Source organism: Conger conger, chromosome 7, assembly GCF_963514075.1.
Source record: "Conger conger chromosome 7, fConCon1.1, whole genome shotgun sequence".
Classification (NCBI taxonomy): Eukaryota; Metazoa; Chordata; class Actinopteri; order Anguilliformes; family Congridae; genus Conger; species Conger conger.
The window spans coordinates 52618212-52639089 of record NC_083766.1 but is presented as its reverse complement, the minus strand read 5'-3'; the positions used below and the strand labels follow the sequence as shown (position 1 = coordinate 52639089).

The 20878-nt window shown below is 43.3% G+C and overlaps 1 protein-coding gene across 1 annotated transcript; it reads right to left on the bottom strand.

The window, feature by feature from the left end:
• Window positions 1-279: 279 nt before the first annotated feature.
• On the bottom strand, window positions 280-14274 carry LOC133133104 (synapse differentiation-inducing gene protein 1-like). The gene is made up of 4 exons (XM_061249093.1): window positions 13679-14274; window positions 6549-8019; window positions 4574-4720; window positions 280-3399 (listed from the first exon to the last, which is right to left on the bottom strand). Exons 2-4 carry the CDS (start codon window positions 6963-6965, stop codon window positions 3244-3246), a joined length of 720 nt encoding a protein of 239 aa, XP_061105077.1. The 5' UTR covers window positions 6966-8019; window positions 13679-14274; the 3' UTR covers window positions 280-3243.
• Between the last annotated feature and the right edge of the window lie 6604 nt (window positions 14275-20878).

Sequence of the window (20878 nt, the reverse complement as noted above, 5' to 3'; positions counted from 1 at the left end):
CAATTTTATAAATACTTTACAAATACTTTATTTTTTACTATTGCGTTTTTCTAGTAATATATTTCACTATTTGGTTTCCAGCCATAACTCAAAGAAATTGGAATGGATTTAATATGATAGGTAATGCAAAACCAATTAATTATTCAGCCGTTATCATTTATTCATTTATCTTGTATGCTGTAAATATCTAAACCGTCCAACACTGAGGAAATGTAGAACATTTTTCAATTTTCTTTGTGAAATATGCCATCAATAAGACCAACGTCTGAATCAGGAAAGGATGTTTGAATCGATTTATTTTTAAAGGCGTATTTACATCATCACTTTCAGATGGACAGCACAAGACCTATCTGTGCCACTCTCAGCAGATGCAGTCAGCTTTCACCCACATACCAGTCCCCAGCTTGACTCCTGCCTCTGCTATTCAGTGTCTATCTGTAAATTTAGTACGGTTAAAAAAAGAACACTTCAGACATGAAGTATGCATGCAGCACCTGGGACCGGCTCCCCCAAAAAAGCTCAGTCTCAAAGCACTGTGGAGCAAGGCTTTGTCTCTGAGATCATTGATGTGCATTTTTATCCTTTCTGCCTCTGGAGCCTGGGACTGAGGAACCCCGTCGAAAGTCAGAGTTAAGATGCAAACTGCGGTGCAGATGCATTGTGGGGGAAAAGTTTCACACACAATATACTGGTGTGCTTTTGATGCCCTACCTTCGATGCGATATTAGGATCTCAGTGACCTACGGTAAGCTCACCACATAATCCTTGAAAATTGTATCTCTCATTTTGTTTAATCATCACCCTCCAATCAGTATTATTATAAATGCATTCTAAGCGTTAGTTGATGCATCCTTGTTGAAATATCGGTTCATATGATTAGAAGAATCCTATATAAGTGCTCTTCAGTGAGTATAGCTTGCACAGTGTTCGGTCAGTGTAAGCCTCTTAATATCCCCAATGCCATGTCAGTGACTTTGGTGATATTAAACAGTCTGGGATATTGACCAGGTTTAATCAACACAGACACATCCTCTATGGCCAGTTTCCTGATTAAATATTAAATATAAAAATAATTGTTATAACTGTGTGCTCAGGAAAATAAAATTCCATATGCAATATGGAATGTTAAAATGACTAATGACCATCAGTTTTGCCTGACATAAATGGGCCCTATCTGTATAAATTCAAGATTATAAATATTTAGACTGGTCCTCTTATTTTTTCACACTGCATCACTGACTGTAGGTTACTCATAGTATACTATTTGACTTAAATTGTAATTGTTAAGTGTACAATCTTTTTCTTGAGGCTTATATCATCAGAGATATTGCACAGATATGAAGTTCTCCCCGGCAACACTGAAAGAATTCCTAGCGGACCAGTAGTTTATTTTCTATGAAAACAGAACACAAGTAGGCCTAGGGAGAAGCAAGGTAAACATACAGGGTTCAACAATTCAAGTAAAGTGCGAAAATACCATGCAAGTTGTCCGCGCTAACAATGTAAGGTCACTGACATAATTTGCAATAATGAAAACGGAACGTGATGGAATGTCTTTGATGACATGCAAGACTGCTCCGGCTGTCCCGGTCACATGCCCTGTCATGTGAGACGAGTGCTGTGCTCCACTGACACCTCGACTCAAACCAGGGTCCAGAAGCAAGCGTATTGCTTTTCCTCCTCGGAAAGGCAAGTGTCTTCTTGTGTTCTGATGTACTTTTAATGAAAGGGTCAACCATGTACAATAGCTTTTCGATACTCAACTCGGTTAATTTGTCTGCAATTTAAAGGACGGTTGCCTGATTGTAAAGATTTATGTCAGGGGATGGTAGTAAGAGAGGGCTTCTCTCAGTATGTTACAGTCCTCAAGGGTCTGTGCTTTCATGTGTAGGGGAGAACATGTATTAGTCAGACTGGGAATGGAGACACATGAAAAGACACTCTCCCTCACCCACTACCACACCGCCCCATGAGTAGTGAGACGTAGCTCACACTGTGTTCTGGAACATTCTGGTCTCTTGCCAATGCTGAAGTATTACTTGTAGTACATTATGATAATCACCAATCTTTTGTTCTATTATCTCCAAGGAGACTCCAGGGATGATGAATCCATTGTCGCCTTTGTCATTCTTAATTCCATTGCGTAATCAGTTCAGCTATACAGTAGCTATTCAGAAATATTTTTAAGCATGTGGTGAAAAACCATCCACAGAGCTTTATGAGAGAATCTTTACGGTTCTTTAAAGAAATGTTGACAAGAGCTTTTCAAAGCTCAAGCAGGTTCAAACTGGTGAATCCTGGACTTGCAGAGGCACAGTAGAGAAACACAGCCAGAGGGAGAACAAGGAAAAGGCAACCATATCCATCTCATCTGATTTTCATCTTCAAATTGCTTTCTGTAAAGTCCATGTTCAAGGTATTAGATTTATATAACTATATATATTACTGTCAGCGTTTAAGTCCCCAAGTCTCATCAAATGATTCATGTTACATAGTTAAAGTGCAAATATTGACTTGAAAAAGATTTGATCTGAAAATTAATGTGATTTGTATGCAAGTAAAAACATAGTTCAGAAGTAATTTCTCTTGAAATAAAAAAGTTATTGAAGGAGTAATTTCAGGAACATCTGAATATGAAAGGGGCATGGCCCTAACTATGTGGAACATAACTGAACATCTTCAAAGAGACAGATGGTGAACTATATCTGCTGTCAAATTGGTAGCTGTGTTCCTTTTTATAAAAAAACTGGGAAAACATTATAATGTTTCCTGAGCATCATGAATTCAAAAATGTGTGTTTCCAACCATCTAAAAAACTTCCTTGACTCATTGCCACTCATGGTGTCATAGAACAAAGGATTTTGGGATTTGCCTTTCTTTCTTGACTTTAATAATGGCACTATCACAACCGCTTGTCATGGTAACACAAAGCTAATTAATCATTAATCACCTTTTTGACTTAGGACTGTGTTTCTGTTCAGGCCATGTGTTTTTTAAATCATTTTTCGAACATCAATGAAAACATTTTGGTCCGGTTCAAATTAAGCTACGCATATATGACCCTGTGATACACTAAAACAGTGACCCACTTCAATGTAACCCAACACCAACGCATTATCCTATCCACTCAACACCAAGCCATCCTAGAACCGCTGGGTTTCTGTTCACGTGGGACTCTCAGGGACACTTGGGGGCTGGGTGAAAGGGGTACCGTAGGGGGACAGGGGGGTAATGAGGGGGCGCTTAGGGGGGCTTCCCGGACAGGTAGGAGACGAGGGCGGCGACGGCGCAGATGTACGTGATGACGCCGAAGACGATGGACAGCACGGCCAACCACAGCGCGTGGCGAGAGGCGGAGTTCGCCCCCTGGAGGTCCCCCTGGGCCGACGCCTTGTTAGTCTGGGAAGGGGAGGAACCGGGGGAAGACAGGGCAGCGTCAGAAAAGACAGGAGGGATAGATACAGCAATGCTACCGTGCTTTGCACTGCATTGAGAAAGAATTCAAAAATAGACTCATTTTTTCCCTACTCTGTGTCTCTCTCTTATGATCCATAGGGATCCTTCTATACAGAGCCCATCATCTGCTTCTCTCTCAGTTCTTTGTTCCCCTGGTATTCAGCAGAACTGACTATACTGTACAGCCATCCTCACCGCCTACTCTCTCCCTCACGTTTAACTGACTGTTTGAGACATGTACCACTGTAATGGCCCTCCAAATCAACATTCAAGATGATCTTTCTGGTTTTAACATCTTCGTTTCAGTCATAACAGCTCGATGCCTCAGAGGTAAAGTGCTTAGTGCACGCAAATGGGCTTGTTTTGATATCCATTCTGACACATACTCAATCCGGGCGCAGTGGCACATGTGTAGAAATGTAGAAATCAAAGATAATTGGAAATAAAATGACCATTATGCATGTGAGTTTTTTCTTACTGGTGTGATACACTATCACAACATTATACCCGTCCCCTCCTCCGATCCTTTATTACTTCACTTCTCTTTTCCTGCTCTGCTGGTCCCACCTGCTTCTTTCTAGAAACCATCTGGTACTCCCAAAATATGCAAGCAGTACCTCAGCAAAACACATTAGAATTCAGGGTGTGTTGGGAAAATGATTCATATCCATAAATACTGCCAAACGTTTTTGCTTGCTGCATTGTTTTGTAAAGTGCAGTTGTTTGTTGCAGTTGTTTTTTTCGGTTTACAAAGAGTATCTACTAAAGCTTGGCATTTATGAGAACAATACTTAAAATGTGCATTAAAATATGAGAAACATGTTTTTGTGAACGCTGTTTAAATGTGATGTCTCCATGACAACTGCTCATCCCTCTGTTTATCCCACCAATTTTGTAAACACATTTTTATTGTCCTGTTTTATCCTAGCAATATTTTTTAACACCTTTTTATTGTCCTAGAAACCCCCGCCATCCCCGGCATTATCCTCCATCAGTTCGTGAGAACAGCAGGTGAGCGTGCGCTCCATCAGACGCGTGTGGAAAGCCGCAGTAAATTAAACCGCTTATTTATAATAAAAAAAAGATCATTGAGGTGTGCTAATTCTCGACTGTTTACCTTCTGGGAAAGGTAGAACGCCGCAATGCCCAGGGGCCAGAAACAGCAGAGCATGGAGAAGACTGCCAGTCCCAGGTAGTCCTGCGGGATCATCAGCGGGAAGTTGCGCTCGCTGTCTGTTTCGCTGAAGCACTCGCTCGAGGAGTCCTGGCGAACACACAGTATGAAGCTGTTCAAAGCCTCAGACGCTGACTGAACAGAACATTCAGCTAAATAACTCTGAAGCAAAGACCAGACACATTAACCAACAGCTGCCGTGTACCGCAGCATCATTTAGCCAGAACTTCATCTGCATCTCCAAGAGATTTCACTGCGTACTTTCTAGCAAACACATTAAAGGAGGCAAGATCGGTTCGGACAAAACAGAATGAGAAGCTTTGACCTGCTGCGTGTGTCATTGTGATTATTGCTACTGTAAAATGTATGGAGAGAGATTCACGGCAGCTTTTTGTACAAAAGAGAAAATATGTTTTCAGTTCACGTATGCATTTGCACAAATCAGTGTGCATTCATTTATATTACAATTTATAAAAATTAAATAGTAAAAAAAATAAAGTTGATATTTATTTGTGGATAGGAAAACACATTTGTGATATGTACCTTGTATGGTTAATCTCTCTCCATAAAATCTTAGCAGTGACCCTGATGCAAGTTGATTTATAATACAAGTAGCAATGGGACAATGTGTGCTGTATGTTAAAAATGAATGGGTAAGTAAATGAACGGTGTTGGGTGAGGTCAGAACACTGGGGACCGTTACAGGAATGAAAGCATGCGAGCTGTTTAAAGTGTATTCCGACACGCATAAAAGAAACAGATTCCGTTTTTTATTTTTATTTATTTTTATGCGAGTTTCAATGCAACAGCAACCAAAGCCTTCCTTCTGAACATGAGAGAAAGAGTGTAGCAGTGCACGCTTCCATATTGTTCAGAGATAATCCCCATCCCCAAAGCAATTAAACCAGAGAACAGCGTACTGTACTCCTCTCAGGAACGCACGGGTCTACAAAACCTTTCATGTTTTCAAACTGACAAGTCTAGTTTTGAATTTTCTATGAAATAATAGCGATTTTGGAAAATCACACTGTGCTCTATCCACTACTGTACCTCCTCCCAACATCCCCCATTTCCTCTCGCTCTGCTTTTATATTCCTTAAAAAAAATTTTTTTGCATCAAATTCAAAGACCTTGCAACTTCCCCCTCCGGTATTTATGTGACTCGTTTCTGGTTTCTTTGCCAGTGTAGCAGTGTTGCACTCTGCTCTTTTAATCAAGGAAAGCGTTCAGCTGTAAGATCCTTTTCCACTGTTTTTGCACTCCAAGCACTTTCTATATTGAATTCAATTCCTCATCGTGTTGTTATCTCACAACACAAGAATACTGGGTTCATGAATTTTGCAAACCCCGTGACATGAGATTTCCCTCATTTTTTATTATTTTTTAATGCATCAGCAACACCAACTGGGATGAAGGTTTTACAATCAGAGAATGTAGTACACTATAACATGTTCTAAACCAAAGAGGTTTTTCAGAATAATACTTATTAACCCTTTAAGGTGTGAGAGCACAAATATGTGATTAGAATGTTCTTAACTAAACATTATAATGCTGATGTAACCATCAATAATGGTAATTGAAAGCAATGGACTTCTGGAACTCTAACCTCAGATTTTTAAAAGACATTTCAAAAAGGCAACTCCTCAATGCTTTAATTAACCTCTTAGGGCCATCGCAGACGCATATGAAGTCTATTCCAAGAACAAATTCAATTGTGAACCTCCATACAAAACTCATTTTAATCAAGGACTAAGCTTAGTTTCTGTCTGTGAAAATGACCCTTAATGTTTTTATGCACACCCATTTCTATGAAGACTGTCCGGTTAGTTATTTAGGCTGGTTAACAGAAAGTTGTGGGTGTAAATGTAATAAGTGTGTTACTGAATGAAGGCAACGAGTAAGAAAATGGCTGCCAAACCTCATAATCAGGCAGGAGGTCGTCCTCATCCGTGCTGTAGGAGATGCTGTGACAATCCCGCTCCTCATCCAGCAGCTTCTTCTCCAATGGGGAGCCAGGGCCAATGTCCACAAAGGTTGTCTCCAGATAGTCCTTCCTGTGCTGGCCCAGGGGCTCTGAGTGGCTCCACACTGGCACTGTTGGGTAAAGGGACTCCAAGGAGCAGGGTAGAGTGCAAGGGTCCAGGAGCTGCTGCTGGTTGAACTCAGCCGGGGTGCAGTAACCCCTCCAGGCCAAAGGGGGCAATGTGTTCTCCTCCCCGCACCTCACCAAGATGCCTTTATACATCCCATTGCCACTAGTGCTGTCAACAGGTCCTCCACTGTGCTTGGGGCTGCCACCCAACAGGGGATGCTCCAGTTCATCCTGAATCTCCATCCCGCTTCTACAAAAATGGCGGATACCGCATCAACCGGTGGACCCTTTTATCTGCTTTCTGTGCTGCTCAGTGTGTGGGTCCGGGTTTATTTCAGAGCCATGGTCTGAATCATTGACTCAGAGCTGATTCAATGGGGAAAGATAACTGAAGAGAAGAACATATTTCCCCCACAGAAAATTTAGCTTTTTAGCCCTTTTTAGCCCATTCACCTTTCTGTTTAATCATTGTGAGTCATTCCAAAGCCCAGAGATGCTTAAAAGCACGTCTGACAATGTGGAGCAATACCTCAACACTGTAGCTCCTCTCCTCTGTCTGAAATTCAGCTTAGGGGCTCTTGCATACTTAGGTACTTTAGCCTTTAGCCTCGTGCACTAGCACTATATTCCTTTATTCAGTGACATGTGCTTTAACTCGTCAAAGGCTTAAAGTCCAAAGAATTAGGTTTCTGCCTTATTATGCCTCATCAATCAAAATGGATTATACAAAATGTCAACCCACGCCTAGATCACAATGTCTCTGGAAGGGCTAAAAAGGAAACTCACAGTTTAAAGACACTGTAGTCGATCAGTCAGTAGTCAAACTACAGTTATTAGAGGGTAATGAGAAATGTGAATGTCCATCAGTTGCAAGCTAAATTGAGATGCTGGCAAATACAACCAGACTGCAGCAGGAAAAATGGAGGGAAAACATTTCCGGCGTGATTCCTTTTTGATCGATGCATCATGAATCCCAAAATGGTAGTCAGTTTAGAGAAGGAAGCTCAGATAGGACCCTGTCCATGCCCTTCCCCTTGCACTGTTCCAGCCACGAACCTGTAGCTCTCTGAAACGCAGTGGACAGTATTAGGACCTCTTCCACCAGGTGGATTGATGCCACACAAGCTGAAGTGGCGGTGATGAAATCACAGGTCGGCCATTTTTATTTAAAGAAGCATATTTGATTTCAGTAGAAAAGAGAAGGGTATTCTGGGTGGTAGAGGAAGTGGATATGCAAACTGTTGGTAGGAGTCTTTGCTGTCTTTATCCAGCTGCTCAGCCCTCTGTCAGGTAAACACTGCAATGAAAACAAGAAGAACGTCAAGATCCTGAACGACTAGCCTGGTTGCTAGTGTGAGGTACTGCTGCTCATACTCCAGTGTCTACTTTTGAAAGGGAATTATAGAGGGCCAAACAGAAAACAAAAGGCAGGTCAGATGGAGTTTGTGTTCTTTTATGAACGTATGTCCTGCTGATGCATACAGGAGGAACAGGAACAGCTCCAGGTGCCTTCAGATTGAAGCAGAGACCCCGTCTGACCCCCTCACACCACCCCCCTCCTGGAGACACTCAATCATGTCATATGACCTCAGTGTTAAAGAAAGCGCAGAGTCTGTTTGGGCCCGAAGGCATGAAGGTTTCTTGTAGACTGAGAGTTCTTCTAAGGGCTGCCAAATAGTGTCACGGGAGCAATCAACCACAAAACCAGGCTGAGGATGGGCAGGGGCACTTTTTCACTGGACTGGAATAGGCCCTAAAGGCTGCCAGCTAGATAGATAGTTTTTTGCCATTTATAGATAGGTCCTCTGCTAATGACTGTTTACAACACAGTCATTGTAAACAAAGGTGCTCTTTAGATCCCCCCCATCTCAGAACACACAAAATAAGAACACAGGAAGCCTGCCAATCAAGACATGTTAACTGAAGTGCATTTTCACACTGTTTTACGCAATTCGAAACAAACTGGGTTTTACTAACAGAAAACCCCGCAACCTTTTGGATACAAAAGACATTCCTCTAAAAATGTGATCCACAGAAACGTATGGAAAACATCAGAATATGCAAATGCTTTTTTTTTAAAACGGAGGCTTTTTCTCGTTCTGAACAGTTTGCTGAACCCTGAGGTAGAGCCTGGAAACATTAACCAGCGGTTATTGTCCTCCGCTCGCCGTGTCTAAGGGACTCAACCCAAATGGCCTGTCAGATAGAACGGACTGTCTCATCACCACAAAAGAACTCAGCGAGATGCTCCGCTCTTCCAGCGCCTGACAGACAGCACCAGATGGGGACAATTAAATGTTTTTCATCAGTAACCATGTTGTGTTCCCCCGCTCCGCCTCCGTGAGGGGTGCGTTTATCAGCGAAGTGCAGCGCGCCCGGCCTGCGTCTCGCTGATTGCTCGGCTCGGTCTCAGCGTGAAGATAATCTGCGTCAGTCCTGCGCCTCGGTTCAGAAACGCACGGATGGTAATGAATCAAGCCCAGAGGGAACCTTTGGCTCTCTGTTAGCGAGCCGCTACCCGTTTAATGCTGGCGCCTTCGCCCACAGATTCACGGGTTTGCCTTAAGGAACGAGAGCGTCTATATTGCTCTGAGATGTTTTCTTATACCCTTAAATGCCTGGTACCATCTAAACTCAAAGATGAATTGTAATAATAAAAACCAAATTGTCATACATAATATAGGCTACTGAAAAATCAATAAATAAGTGTACCATAAAACCACAGGGACTTGCCAAAATGTATTTGTTTAATGTATGAATGAGCTAGAAACACAGTAGAATTACATTAGAATTTTTGTACAGATTTGTAAATGGCACAGTTTAAAGACAGACTCCATCTTCCTATCTGGAACGCCTTGCACCACATAGCTTGCTCTCATGACGAGCTTAAGTTAAGTAACGCTAGTTTATATTGCCTTCATTAATGATGCCATTGAAGGATAATGCACTGCGGCTTATTTGACTCTAAACCCGCGGTTTAAATTATACAGACGAGGCTACGCAGAGAGAGCTTTGCAAAAACCGGGGATCTTGATTGATGGCATCTTTCGCTTTCACATCAGCGGTGCACGTAAATCACTACCAGCTCCAAGCAACTGTACACTGTGTGTAAATGAATGTCTTTGGCGAGTGATTAATATCATAAGACAATACTCTGACAACATTAATCAACATTAATGAAGCACTAATCTCAGAAGAAAAAATACGTTTTTTCACGTTATATGTTCACAAGAACAACATGATTTATAATGTATTCGTTCAATAATTAAGAAATCAATAATTAAGTAAGCTCATTACTTATAGGAACAATTTCGTTTCACTTCGGCATTCATTAGTCTTGCCTTATTTGAAATCCATTTGCAATGCCTTATTATAGTAATCCCAAAAGCTTAATGTTAGGCGACTAATTAACATGGACATGATTAAGTATAACTATCACCATACACTTATTTTGTTTATGAACCATTAATCCTTATTGCAATTCCGATAAAGGAATAATGGGCCCATTTAATTAAAACTGAGATATACAGTGTATGTTTAAAGATGATTTATAGCATTACATCACCATACACATCCTACAGGACTGAACATTGTAAAATGGATTGAAGGAGCCCTACTGTAGTGTACTGAATCGCTGCTGTTCTGCACAAAACAACTCTGCTACTCCGTGTGCCTCTCCATGCTCCCCTATCCCATCATCCTCCTTGGTTATATTGGAAAAACCTGAGACTCCCACACTGACCAAGCCAAGAGATATTTCAAGTACAGGAACTCTTTGCCCTCGGACATAAATAATACTGGAGCTCCTGCATCATACACATATACTGATGTAGCAGTGCTGATAGACCCCCCCACCACCACCACTGTTCCATCACTGACCCCCCAGAATTACACTCCAGGAGAGATGCACTCAACTTTATTACAGCCCCCCCACACACACCCCCAACTCACGCACATACACCTCCACCCACACACACCCGTCCTCTCCTCTCCTCTCCTCTCTGTTTTCCATGCACTATAAAGCCCCTGTGCCAGCTGCATTATAAGCCTGGCTTCCATTCTGATTCTGGCAATTCTAATAAAACATCCAGTCAGCCGGGGGGAGGACTGCAAGGACAGCGCAGCAAATCACAGACGACACAGACCGTATAGAGAAAGCCCCCCCCTCCTCCTCCGTCCCAATCCCATCCCTCTCTCCCCTGTCACTTTCCCTGCCTCTGCTTCTGCTGACTTTTATTTGACACCCCCCCCCTCCACTCCACTCCACCCTACCCCACCTCTCTGACTCTTTCATGTTATCGCAATTTTCTCCTCTACTTGACCCTGTGTTTTCATAATACCAAAGTAATTTTTTCCCCCCTTTTTAAACATGACATTACAGATAATGCCCCTCCCCCACACCCTCCCGGTCTCTCTCTTACACACACACACACACACACACACAAGTAATTTAATGCGCTGAAACTAGTGTTGCAGTATTCCTGTATAAAGCACGGTTAATGCACCATGGCAACCATAGTGCAAGGCTCAGCGTTACCCGTTATGCATGGAATGAAGTGGCAAAGTACGCCAGTATAATCATACTGTTCTGTAATAAAACTGTTTCTGCATTTCTTGCACTCCTAGCACTGAAATTCTCTGGTGTAGATAAAAGGGTGTAATGCAGAAAAGGAGCACTTTCAGATCTGATGCAGCTCCAGAGTCTGAGGTTAACGAAAACATTAATGGTACAAAATTCACTCTTTTGGGATGATTCGATCTCTTCAGCCAAAACATGAACATCCCAAAAGTCACGTTATTGTTCTGACAGAAGGGAAAAAGACTCAAGTGTAAAGAAGTACTACATTATTTCGCCCGTGACAAACGCTTCCTCTTTTGTTGGTTTTGTATGTTGAGTTGTGTGGCTCAGTAAAGTGTTTATATGCATGTAACAGCTTACATGCAGGTTCACAGTACATATTTAGCTACAGACGTATGTTATTGCCAGACAAATACATTCTTATTATCACGTGCAATATGATGGTTATTACATGCTTATAATTATAAAATATAAAGGGCTTCCTAACAGTCAAATCTTTTCCCCCTCATATTCATGTCAGCTCATGTTGCATCCATCTTAGATGGACCATTTCCCTCCTCCTGGAGGCTCACTTCCATTAAAGCCCTGCTGTGCTGTCATGTACATTTTAGAGAAGGAAATTAGCAAGGGGCATGTGCTGCTGATGGCTTTTAGCCTGTTTCCGTTGAGAGGTTCATGTGTGTGTGTGTGTGTATGTGTGCATGCTTGTGTGTGTGTGTGTGTGTGCACACGTGCCCGTGAGGGTGTGAGTGTGTGTGTGTGTGTGTGCATGTGCCCGTGAGGGTGTGAGTGTGTGTGCATCCGTGTTTGTGCATGTCCACATGTGAGACTGGGGTATTGGTGTGTGTACGCAGGTATGGGTTTGCAGGACTTAAACACACACTAATTCTCATTGTAATGTGTGGGTATGCATGCAGTCTGTGTAAGTATGACTGTGACCTGTGTGTCCATTCCACTGTGGCTCTGTCTAAGTTAGCAGTGTTCTTTAAAGCTTCCACTCACTCTGCCATTAATGCACTAAGTTTATGATTGAGCTTCATCAGGGAAGCCAGGAGCCGTAACACAAGAAGGCAGGGAGTTCCGGAAGGCCAGAGAAACAGCTTTCATTAAAAGACAAAGACCTTGTTTAATACTGCCGACTGTCACTGCAGGCGGATTGGATATTCTGTGCTTTATGGCTCTACACCTTTTCATTTGTATGTACACACACACAGAACAGAACAGAATGATTATGACCACATAGACAGTTGACAGTTCATTAAAATTTTATAATTACATATCTGAGTAGCATATACTATCAGGAGTAATTTACAGTTTTTCACTCTTGTGAAAGATAAGGTGCTGTTGGATAGCGAGTGCTGTGGAATCAGGTCTCCTCTGTGGTTTTAAACCATTCACCCATTTTTCACCCTATTTCATGGATGAATACCCCCATTAAGATAAAAAAAATATGCCTGTTTTTGGTTGATGTTAAAAGTTAATTATTCCTCTTAATCATTTGGGAATTTCTATGCTTTAGTCCAGCATTTAAACCATGGGTTGGGGTGCAGAATGGGTCACAGGAGTGTATGAGGTAGGTTCTGGAGTCCATAGTCCATTATGCCATGCTAGGATGTGTATTTGATAGGTCCCTGAAAGGCACTACATTTCTAATTTGGGTCCAGATATTGAAAAGGCACTTTTATACAGCAGTTTCAGCTTATAGCCTGAATACCCAGCATGCATCTCTGTAATGTAGATTGTGTATTTGTGGTGATTGACAGGTGGTCAGTGGCACTCTCAATCATGGGAACAAATTTCTGGTTCACCGCAGAACTGTGTCCTGCCGAGTGCAGAAAGTGCGGTCAGAAATATCAAGAAACATCAGGCAGAGCATAGATCACAGTTACTGCTTCCTTTCACAGTCGTCAATCATACCTATGACTGTCTAACATAAGACTGGCTTAGATGATGTAGCTGGTTAAGCTGGTCATAAGCTGGTCTAGCTGGGTATGAGCTGGTCAACCAGCATGGCGAAGCTGGTCATGAAGCTGGTCTAGCTGGGAATGAGCTGGTCAACCAGCTAGTGCTGGTATCTTGTCTCAGCTGGTAGCTGTTTCAAAACATAGGTCAAGCTGGGAGCTGGGCTGAACTGGTCAACCAGCTACCAGCTGTTTTAAAACCTAGCTTGAACGTTTCAGGAGGGCTGGTAAGCAAAAACAACGAAACACCCTTGTCACAGGGCATGACATATAATTACCCTCACCTAGTACATAGTGCATGACACAGGCGTTCACTTACTTGAAGACTCAAGGCTTCGTCCTCATTTATATTCAGAAAGCGCACTGTTGCCATGGTTAGCTCTGTACCCTTTTTGTAAATTGGCAAAAGTCCTTACCTGAGTACTCCCTTTCGCTTGACGTCCCTCTTAACTCCAAGCCTCTGGTCATCCAGTACGGGACAGGAGCAGGTGGATCGCAGGCTGTTTTCCAGGACTGGAGAGTGAAACAGTGTCCCAATTTGACCCCCCCACCCCCCAAAGTCTCCAGAATTAGGGTCCTTGTGAGGCAAGTTCAATCAGTGATTGTTGTTTGTTTGTTTGTGCACATGTCTGTTTGCGCGTTCGTGAAAGATGATGAGTGTATGTACCAGCATGTTTCTGTTGCTAACCTCGTGCACGTGTGTGCTTGTATGTGTGTGTTTGTGTGTGTACCCTACAGTAGCTGCTATCAATTGCTTTGTGTGTCTGTGACCATTGAGTGTCTAAATGAGTTTGGTTACTTCTCTTCTTCTCTTCCTTTTTTGTTTTCACCTTAGTCTGTCGCTCCCTATTTCCCCCCGGATAAGAAAGCCTGCCCTGCAGTCCAGTTCGGGCTCCCAAAATGCACTGATACCCTCTTCTGCTGCTTTAGGTATCTTCTGCGAGGCTGAGCTTCCTAAAGACTTTTGAACTACAGGGAGGCGACATGATCACTCTCTCCCTATCTCTCTCATTCTCCCTCTCTCACTCTCCTTCTCTCCTCTCTCGTTTAGCGCTCTACTCATGTGCTTTCCCGTCGGGGCTGGCTCACAGGGTCCTAGAGCCTGTTGTCTGCGTGCTGGAGCTCCAGACGCTCTGTAAAGGAGAGCAGCATCCAGGCTTCCTGCCTCTTTGCCAGGAACAAACTTCCCACAGTGTCTGTCTGGGTTTTCACAGTTTATTTCAGTCAGCTGCAATAAAGGTACAAAAAGCGCCTAAAAAGGTACAAATGCATGTCGCTGGGGCGGTACCCAGCAGCTGCATGAAATTGTACCCAAAGAGCTTCAAGTGTTTTTTTTGCCTTCATCAGCACCCTGGCAGCAGACAGCCATGTTTTTCTTGATGTTACTACCAAAGTGAACTCTGAGAGTTACTCCAATGGACCTATTTATTAACATATATATAAAGGGTGGCCTGTAGCGTAGTGGTTAAGTTACATGACTGGGACACGGTCGGTGGTTTGAGGCCGGTTACCCTGCATTGCTCCAGGGGAGGATTGTCTCTTAGTCTAATCAACTGTACGTCGCTCTGGATAAGATTGTCTGCCAAATGCCAATAATGTAATGTAATGTAATATTTCAGTTAAGATCGCCCCTTCCCCAAACCCCCTGGAGTGAGTGGAAAAATAAAATTTGTGATTGTATTTTTTTTTAAGTTTTAGCAAAGAGGGAAAAAGGGAATACTCACTTTTTAAATGTATTCATGATAATACATCAATACAAAGGCTTTGAGAACACATTAAATTATCTTATTATATGTCATAAATATTTCAGAAAGCAAATACCTGCATAGTATTCATACATCCAGTCTCATTGTTGAGTGGTTCTCTTTCACATATGATTGATGCTTCAGTCTCCTCCCAAAAACAGTTCCCAACGAAACTGTTCCCCTCTCAATCTTTCATGCTATCTGCATGTTCTGTATGTATCCTCTCTCTCTCTTCAAGCTGTCCATCTCTCCCAACACCTCGGGAATCAATATTCTCACCACATGCCCGCGAAAACAGTGTCACTTCGCGAAAAACCCCCTGGAGAGCAGGAAGAAGGCGCACAAACAGCAGAGAGCTGAGGAAGCGGGGTTTGGAAGCATGGCAGGAGAGAGTTAATACAGATTCACTGGAATGATGCACTAAAACCATTACAGAGAAACAGGGTTGAGGGGGCGGTGGGAGGGGATTTTCTTTTTGCAGACGCTGCACCGACATTTAAAGCCATTACTGGAAAGACAGGGAAGACGCACTGTGTGTTTCTTGACAAGAATGAGAATTGGGGGGGCTTGCACCCTGCCCAGCCCATCTTTAAGACCTTCTGCAAAACCTTTTAGCACACACAGAAAATGGCCAATGATTGGTCATGATATTTGTTTTGCACCAATAATTGGTTGTGTAAATTGCATGTGCTACCGTAAATGTCTTTGGAAATGAGGCTCTAAGAGTAGTGTAGGTCTGACACATCCATTCTGAAGACAACAGCTCAGGCTATGTTTTAAAACAGCTAGTTGCTGCTCGACCAGCTGCCAGCTCAGACAAACTACCAGCACTAGCTGGTTGACCAGCTCATTCCAGCTAGACCAGCTTTATGACCAGTTTGACCAGCTGAACACATTTAGCTGACGTTCATTTTCAGAGCAATTTACAGTTAGTACACAAAGAAAAGGCCTAGATTCTTAAATCACCAACCTTCCAGATAGCAATGAATGAGATTGTAATGGTTGGGCCATGGTTGGGCCATAGTGAGGTTTGACATGAGGCCCATGAAAGACAGGGTGGATGCGGTGTAGGGGAGGTGCACAGACGACAGAGGGGCTGATGGGAGATGGTGACGGGGCCTATACTGTAAATCTGGGGGCAAGTTCGCGGCAGGTGTTCTGGAGGAGAATGTCTTTAGCAGAGAGCTAGACCTTCTGGCCAACTCTTCATCCCAGATACGTAAGCAGGGTGGTTCTGGCTGCTCTCCAGGTGCAACATGCCCAGGGAATAAATGGGGCTGGTAACACAGGCAGCAATGAAATGGTGAGAGTCTGGTGGATGAGATCTACAATGAGATGTTTCTCGCTGTTTTTTCATAAGTATGGATAAAAGGCTAGCCATTTTGAAAACAATAAGAAGGTGACAACCAAAGTCTTATACCAAATATGTTACATGTGATTTACATGTCTATTTCTTTTTGGTTTTTTTGTTGAAGCACTGCTTCACCTGTTGTCTTAGAGGAACCTCCTCTGGGGTGAAGTGCAAATGCTCCCAGACAAAGAAATATTTTGCCTGACAAGGAACCATTTATCTAGATAGGGTTCTTCGATTCAATCACAGGGTTACTGTCACCATTTAACACTTAAACCACAGCAAACAGCAAACACTTACAGCAGTCCTGTCCAGCTGCATAAACAGCGCTCCTCCTGCAGCCCCAGAAACAGGGCGTGAAAGGGAGGGAAACCTCCTGCCAGGCCCTCCTATGGAGACTGTGTGAGAGCCGGCACCTCACCTGCTCCTTCGCCCTTTTTTTCTCACCCCCTAGGTCTCCCTCCTCTAATCACTCGGCAGCAGAAGTGCGTAAGTGCAGCCGGCTCATTCCTAACTGCGGGTGTCACCGTCGGAGCCCGAAACGGCCTCGGCTGTCGTCTCGAGTCATCTCTCCGCCAGACTCGCAGTCTGCGCCGCGCGACAGCAGTGAGGGGAGGGAGCTCCATCGCTGCCCAGCGCCTGATGAAACCAGCTCGCCTCCTCTCTCCCGAAATGAGACCCGGAGAATAGTTTTAGAGCAGTCTGCTGACCAGGCAAGCATAAACACATATGCGTATATGTATGACTCTCTCTCAGACACGTATAACCATGTGCACAAACAGATACACACACACACACACACACACATGCATGTACACACATACACACAAACATGTGCATGTACCGACATACACACAGGCGCACATTCACACACGTGCGTGTACACACATACACACACACATGCATGTACACACATACACACAAACACGTGCATGTACACACACACACACACACACACACACACACACACGCCAATACATACGGGGCGACATGGCTCAGGCAGTAAGAGCAGTCGTCTGGCAGCCAGAGGGTTGCCGGTTCGACCCCCCCCCCCCCCCCCGGGCTGTGTCAAAGTGTCCCTGAGCAAGACACCTAACCCCCAAATGCTCCTGATGAGCTGGTCGGCACCTTGCATGGCAGCCAATCGCCATCGGTGTGTGAGTGTGTGTATGAATGGGTGAACGAGAAGCATCAATTGTACAGCGCTTTGGATAAAGGCGCTATATAAATGCCAACCATTTACCATTTGCATACACAAACACACGCATGCACAGGCACACACACAAACACACGCATACACGCACACACACAAACACAGATACACATGCATCCACACACATATAGCATGTACACATAATACACATAACCTAAACCCATACACAGACATACAGTACATGCCCACACACACACACCCACACACATTTGCACACGCAGTGCCTGAAATTATCCCCTTGAACAGCTAGCACAGCAAATACACCTGACAACACACAGACAGATAAGCTGAGCTTTCCTCCTCTGCCCTCCTACTGTTGTCATCATTTTCCAGGTGCCCCCCCACCCCCCCCAGACACACCAAACAGACCTGATTCCCCTCCATCACTGCAGGAAAGCCCAAGAGACATTAAGGAATGTTACAAAATGGCATTATTGCAATCCATATAAAACAACTCCTTCATGGAAAGCTTTCAACTGCTAGTTAGTGGCTAACATTAGCTGAATGGTCCTGCCAGGTAGGTAGCTAGAAACCTACAGCAGGGTGTACTGTACAAGCTATATAAACATGAATAATAGCGCATTTGCTTGGCCTTGTCACAGTTGTCTGAATGGAAGGTGGAGAAAGATTGTACTGAAAATGGTAACATTTCCACTGTTGTACAGTATGCATGAGAAAAAGGCAATATAAAAAGGAACTGAATTGTGTCCATAAGCTTAGCACCCCACCCACTAACAGCAGTACCCCACTAACCAATGTTACTGTTCCACCCACAAACAGCAATGCCTGACCCACCAATTTGAACAAGCCAGTGTCAAATAACATCAAGTGATGATTGCCATGCTAACATAAATGGGAAATACCATTACCGAGCAATAGCCAGGGGAATATAAGTCATTTCAAGCAGTGAGCAAACACATTTATTTGGAGGGATGTGACATTATATTATTTTGACGCTACAATGTCTTGTGAGTTCTATTCTACTCATAAAAGCCAGCTGGCAATATTTCCACAGTAGTTTCAAGTAGTTTCAAGTAAATGTGACACCGCCAGTCAGCATGAGTCTTTTCACAGTCAAAACATGTTGGCCTTTTGTCTGCACAGGGTCTGAAAATAGACATCAGCACTACATGGAATGTCTGCACTTTTGAGGCGCACTAGGAGAAATCACATCCAGTAAAAATCACTGGGTGGGCCCCCCTTAGGGTTTAACCGGGTTTTAACGCCAATTTAGCACTCTCTCTCTTTCTTTCTCTTTCTTTCTCTCTCTCTCGGTTTCTCCCTCCCACATACGCACACGCACATTCAGCAGAACCAGCGGGGGTGACACGCGAACGGCTTCAGCGGAGCGCACAGGCTCGACACCGCCCCGTCGCCGCGACGAAAATTCCGCATTTCCAAGCACCAGCAAAATTCTCCCAGAATGCCCAGCTCAGCAGTGCTCTGACGGCTGCAGGGGGGAGAACCCACGACTGACTGTATTATCAGCAAACCCTTTAGGACAGCTCATTTCAGTCAACACAGTCAATACGCCCGACAATGGAAAAAACGCTTGGTCAATATGTTCCACCTCTGGGACTGTTCACTTTACTGAGAATAGCACAATACGGACCTGTGGTGATGGCACGTCAATATAACAAATTAACTGTACACATTTCTTTGGTGTATCAAGTGAAGTTTAATTTCACATGAAATTGAGTTTTAAAAATTGTAGTATTGGTCACATGCTTTTCTTTACGATTCTTCATTCTGGATGTTGTCACTGATTTGACAGACACCCCCACAGAGGAACCCCAAAGCAATCCCTGCCTGCACTAATGTGCTTGGTCATTACATTAAATGGAAGGACTCAGCCACAGGCACTTTCTCTACAGTTGTATTTTCATGAAACTTTGTGAGATTTATTTTATAATTATTTTTCTGTCTGAGTGGTTCTAGCTTGTTATAGACTGCGCCATGTTGTTGGTCGGTGGTTAAGCAGAATGGAATCACCACCTCCAATCGGAAGGCCACCTATAATTCATCATAAGAAGTAACTGGCTATTGGTCTGTTAGCAAAGCACATTCCCAGAAGCATATGAGTTTCACAAACCAACACTCAGGACAGGCTAGCAAAGAGAGACACTTGTGCTTGAACCATTCATACTGTTGAATAAAGCCCCCTAAATATGTTGTTTCTGTAAACAAATATTCCAACTGAAGTAGATTCTGGAAATTAAACTTCATAGAAATACAACAGTTTCTCATTTTATTGGTAAAGGGAGTAATATTGAAGGGTCTCATTTTCATTTTTATGGCAAATCTCAGTACCATCCAAATAAGAGTAAGTGGAAATAAACAAACTTTAACTTGTTAGATTTTAAATGATAGAAATAAAGAGCAAATTACCATATTTGTTCTCCCATGTGAATTGTTGCAGCAGCAGCAGATATTAAAGATTTCCATAACTGTTGCAGCTCAGTGTTTTATCGACGCCGCAGGGCATACAGAAATGAATTTGGTTACGGCCTGTTGCCGCCTCCATTCTACAGCGGTTGAACACGATAAGAAACTGAACACTCATGTATTCTTTTTCATCCTGGAGCACTCAACATCTCTATTATTTGCCTAACTGTAGAATCAATTGTTTAAAAAAAAGAATGGATACTGGAGGAAGAAAAGAGCCAAACTGTGTGAAAGTTTTACAGTACTATGCCAACTTCCCTGTGCACCACTCTCTCCCTTCACAGTTCAGGTTAATGTTCTCTTTTCTTTTTTTATTCCATCCTCCTCTCCTGTCTCTTTCCAGCAAATCCTTCCCACTGTACTCCCCCTTTTTTCAACACTCACTGACTCATTTCTTTCTCTGAAACCATTTTCCTGTTGCTCTCTCTGTTCTTTGTTCGTTCTACCTCCCACTACCTCTGTAACATCCTCCCCACCTTCTCTCTCTCTCTCTCTCTCTCTCTCTCTCTCACACACTCACTCTCTCACTCACTCACTTATTCTCTCACTCACTCTCTCTCCAACTGTCATTAGTTGAATGTTTCTGAATAGGAGAGGAAGGCCAAATAATGCACTGAGCACACGGTTAAAGTGAATCTACAGTGTGCAGTTAATCACTGCCGCTCACTACATCATGTATTCACTCCGACTATAACACTGACACTCATGAATGGCATTATACAGCGGAGCCTAACCCAGTCACCGCCTGGCACACAAGGTTCGCATAGCGATATCAGTGTTGCAGCGGTAATGATACGGCACGCGGGTAAATGAACAGGAAAGAGGCGGCGTGCGTTAGATTGAAATTGTGTTCCCCGCTGGG

What these genes read in the sequence shown, in the direction of transcription:
- LOC133133104 (XM_061249093.1), bottom strand. Translation starts at nt 6,965, where the DNA reads ATGGAGATTCAGGATGAACTGGAGCATCCCCTGTTGGGTGGCAGCCCC. An exon ending in ACCTCCTGCCTGATTATGAG is followed by an intron (nt 4,721 to 6,548) that starts GTTTGGCAGCCA and finishes TGTGTTCGCCAG; the next exon opens with GACTCCTCGAGCGAGTGCTT. An exon ending in CGTTCTACCTTTCCCAGAAG is followed by an intron (nt 3,400 to 4,573) that starts GTAAACAGTCGA and finishes TCCCCTTCCCAG; the next exon opens with ACTAACAAGGCGTCGGCCCA.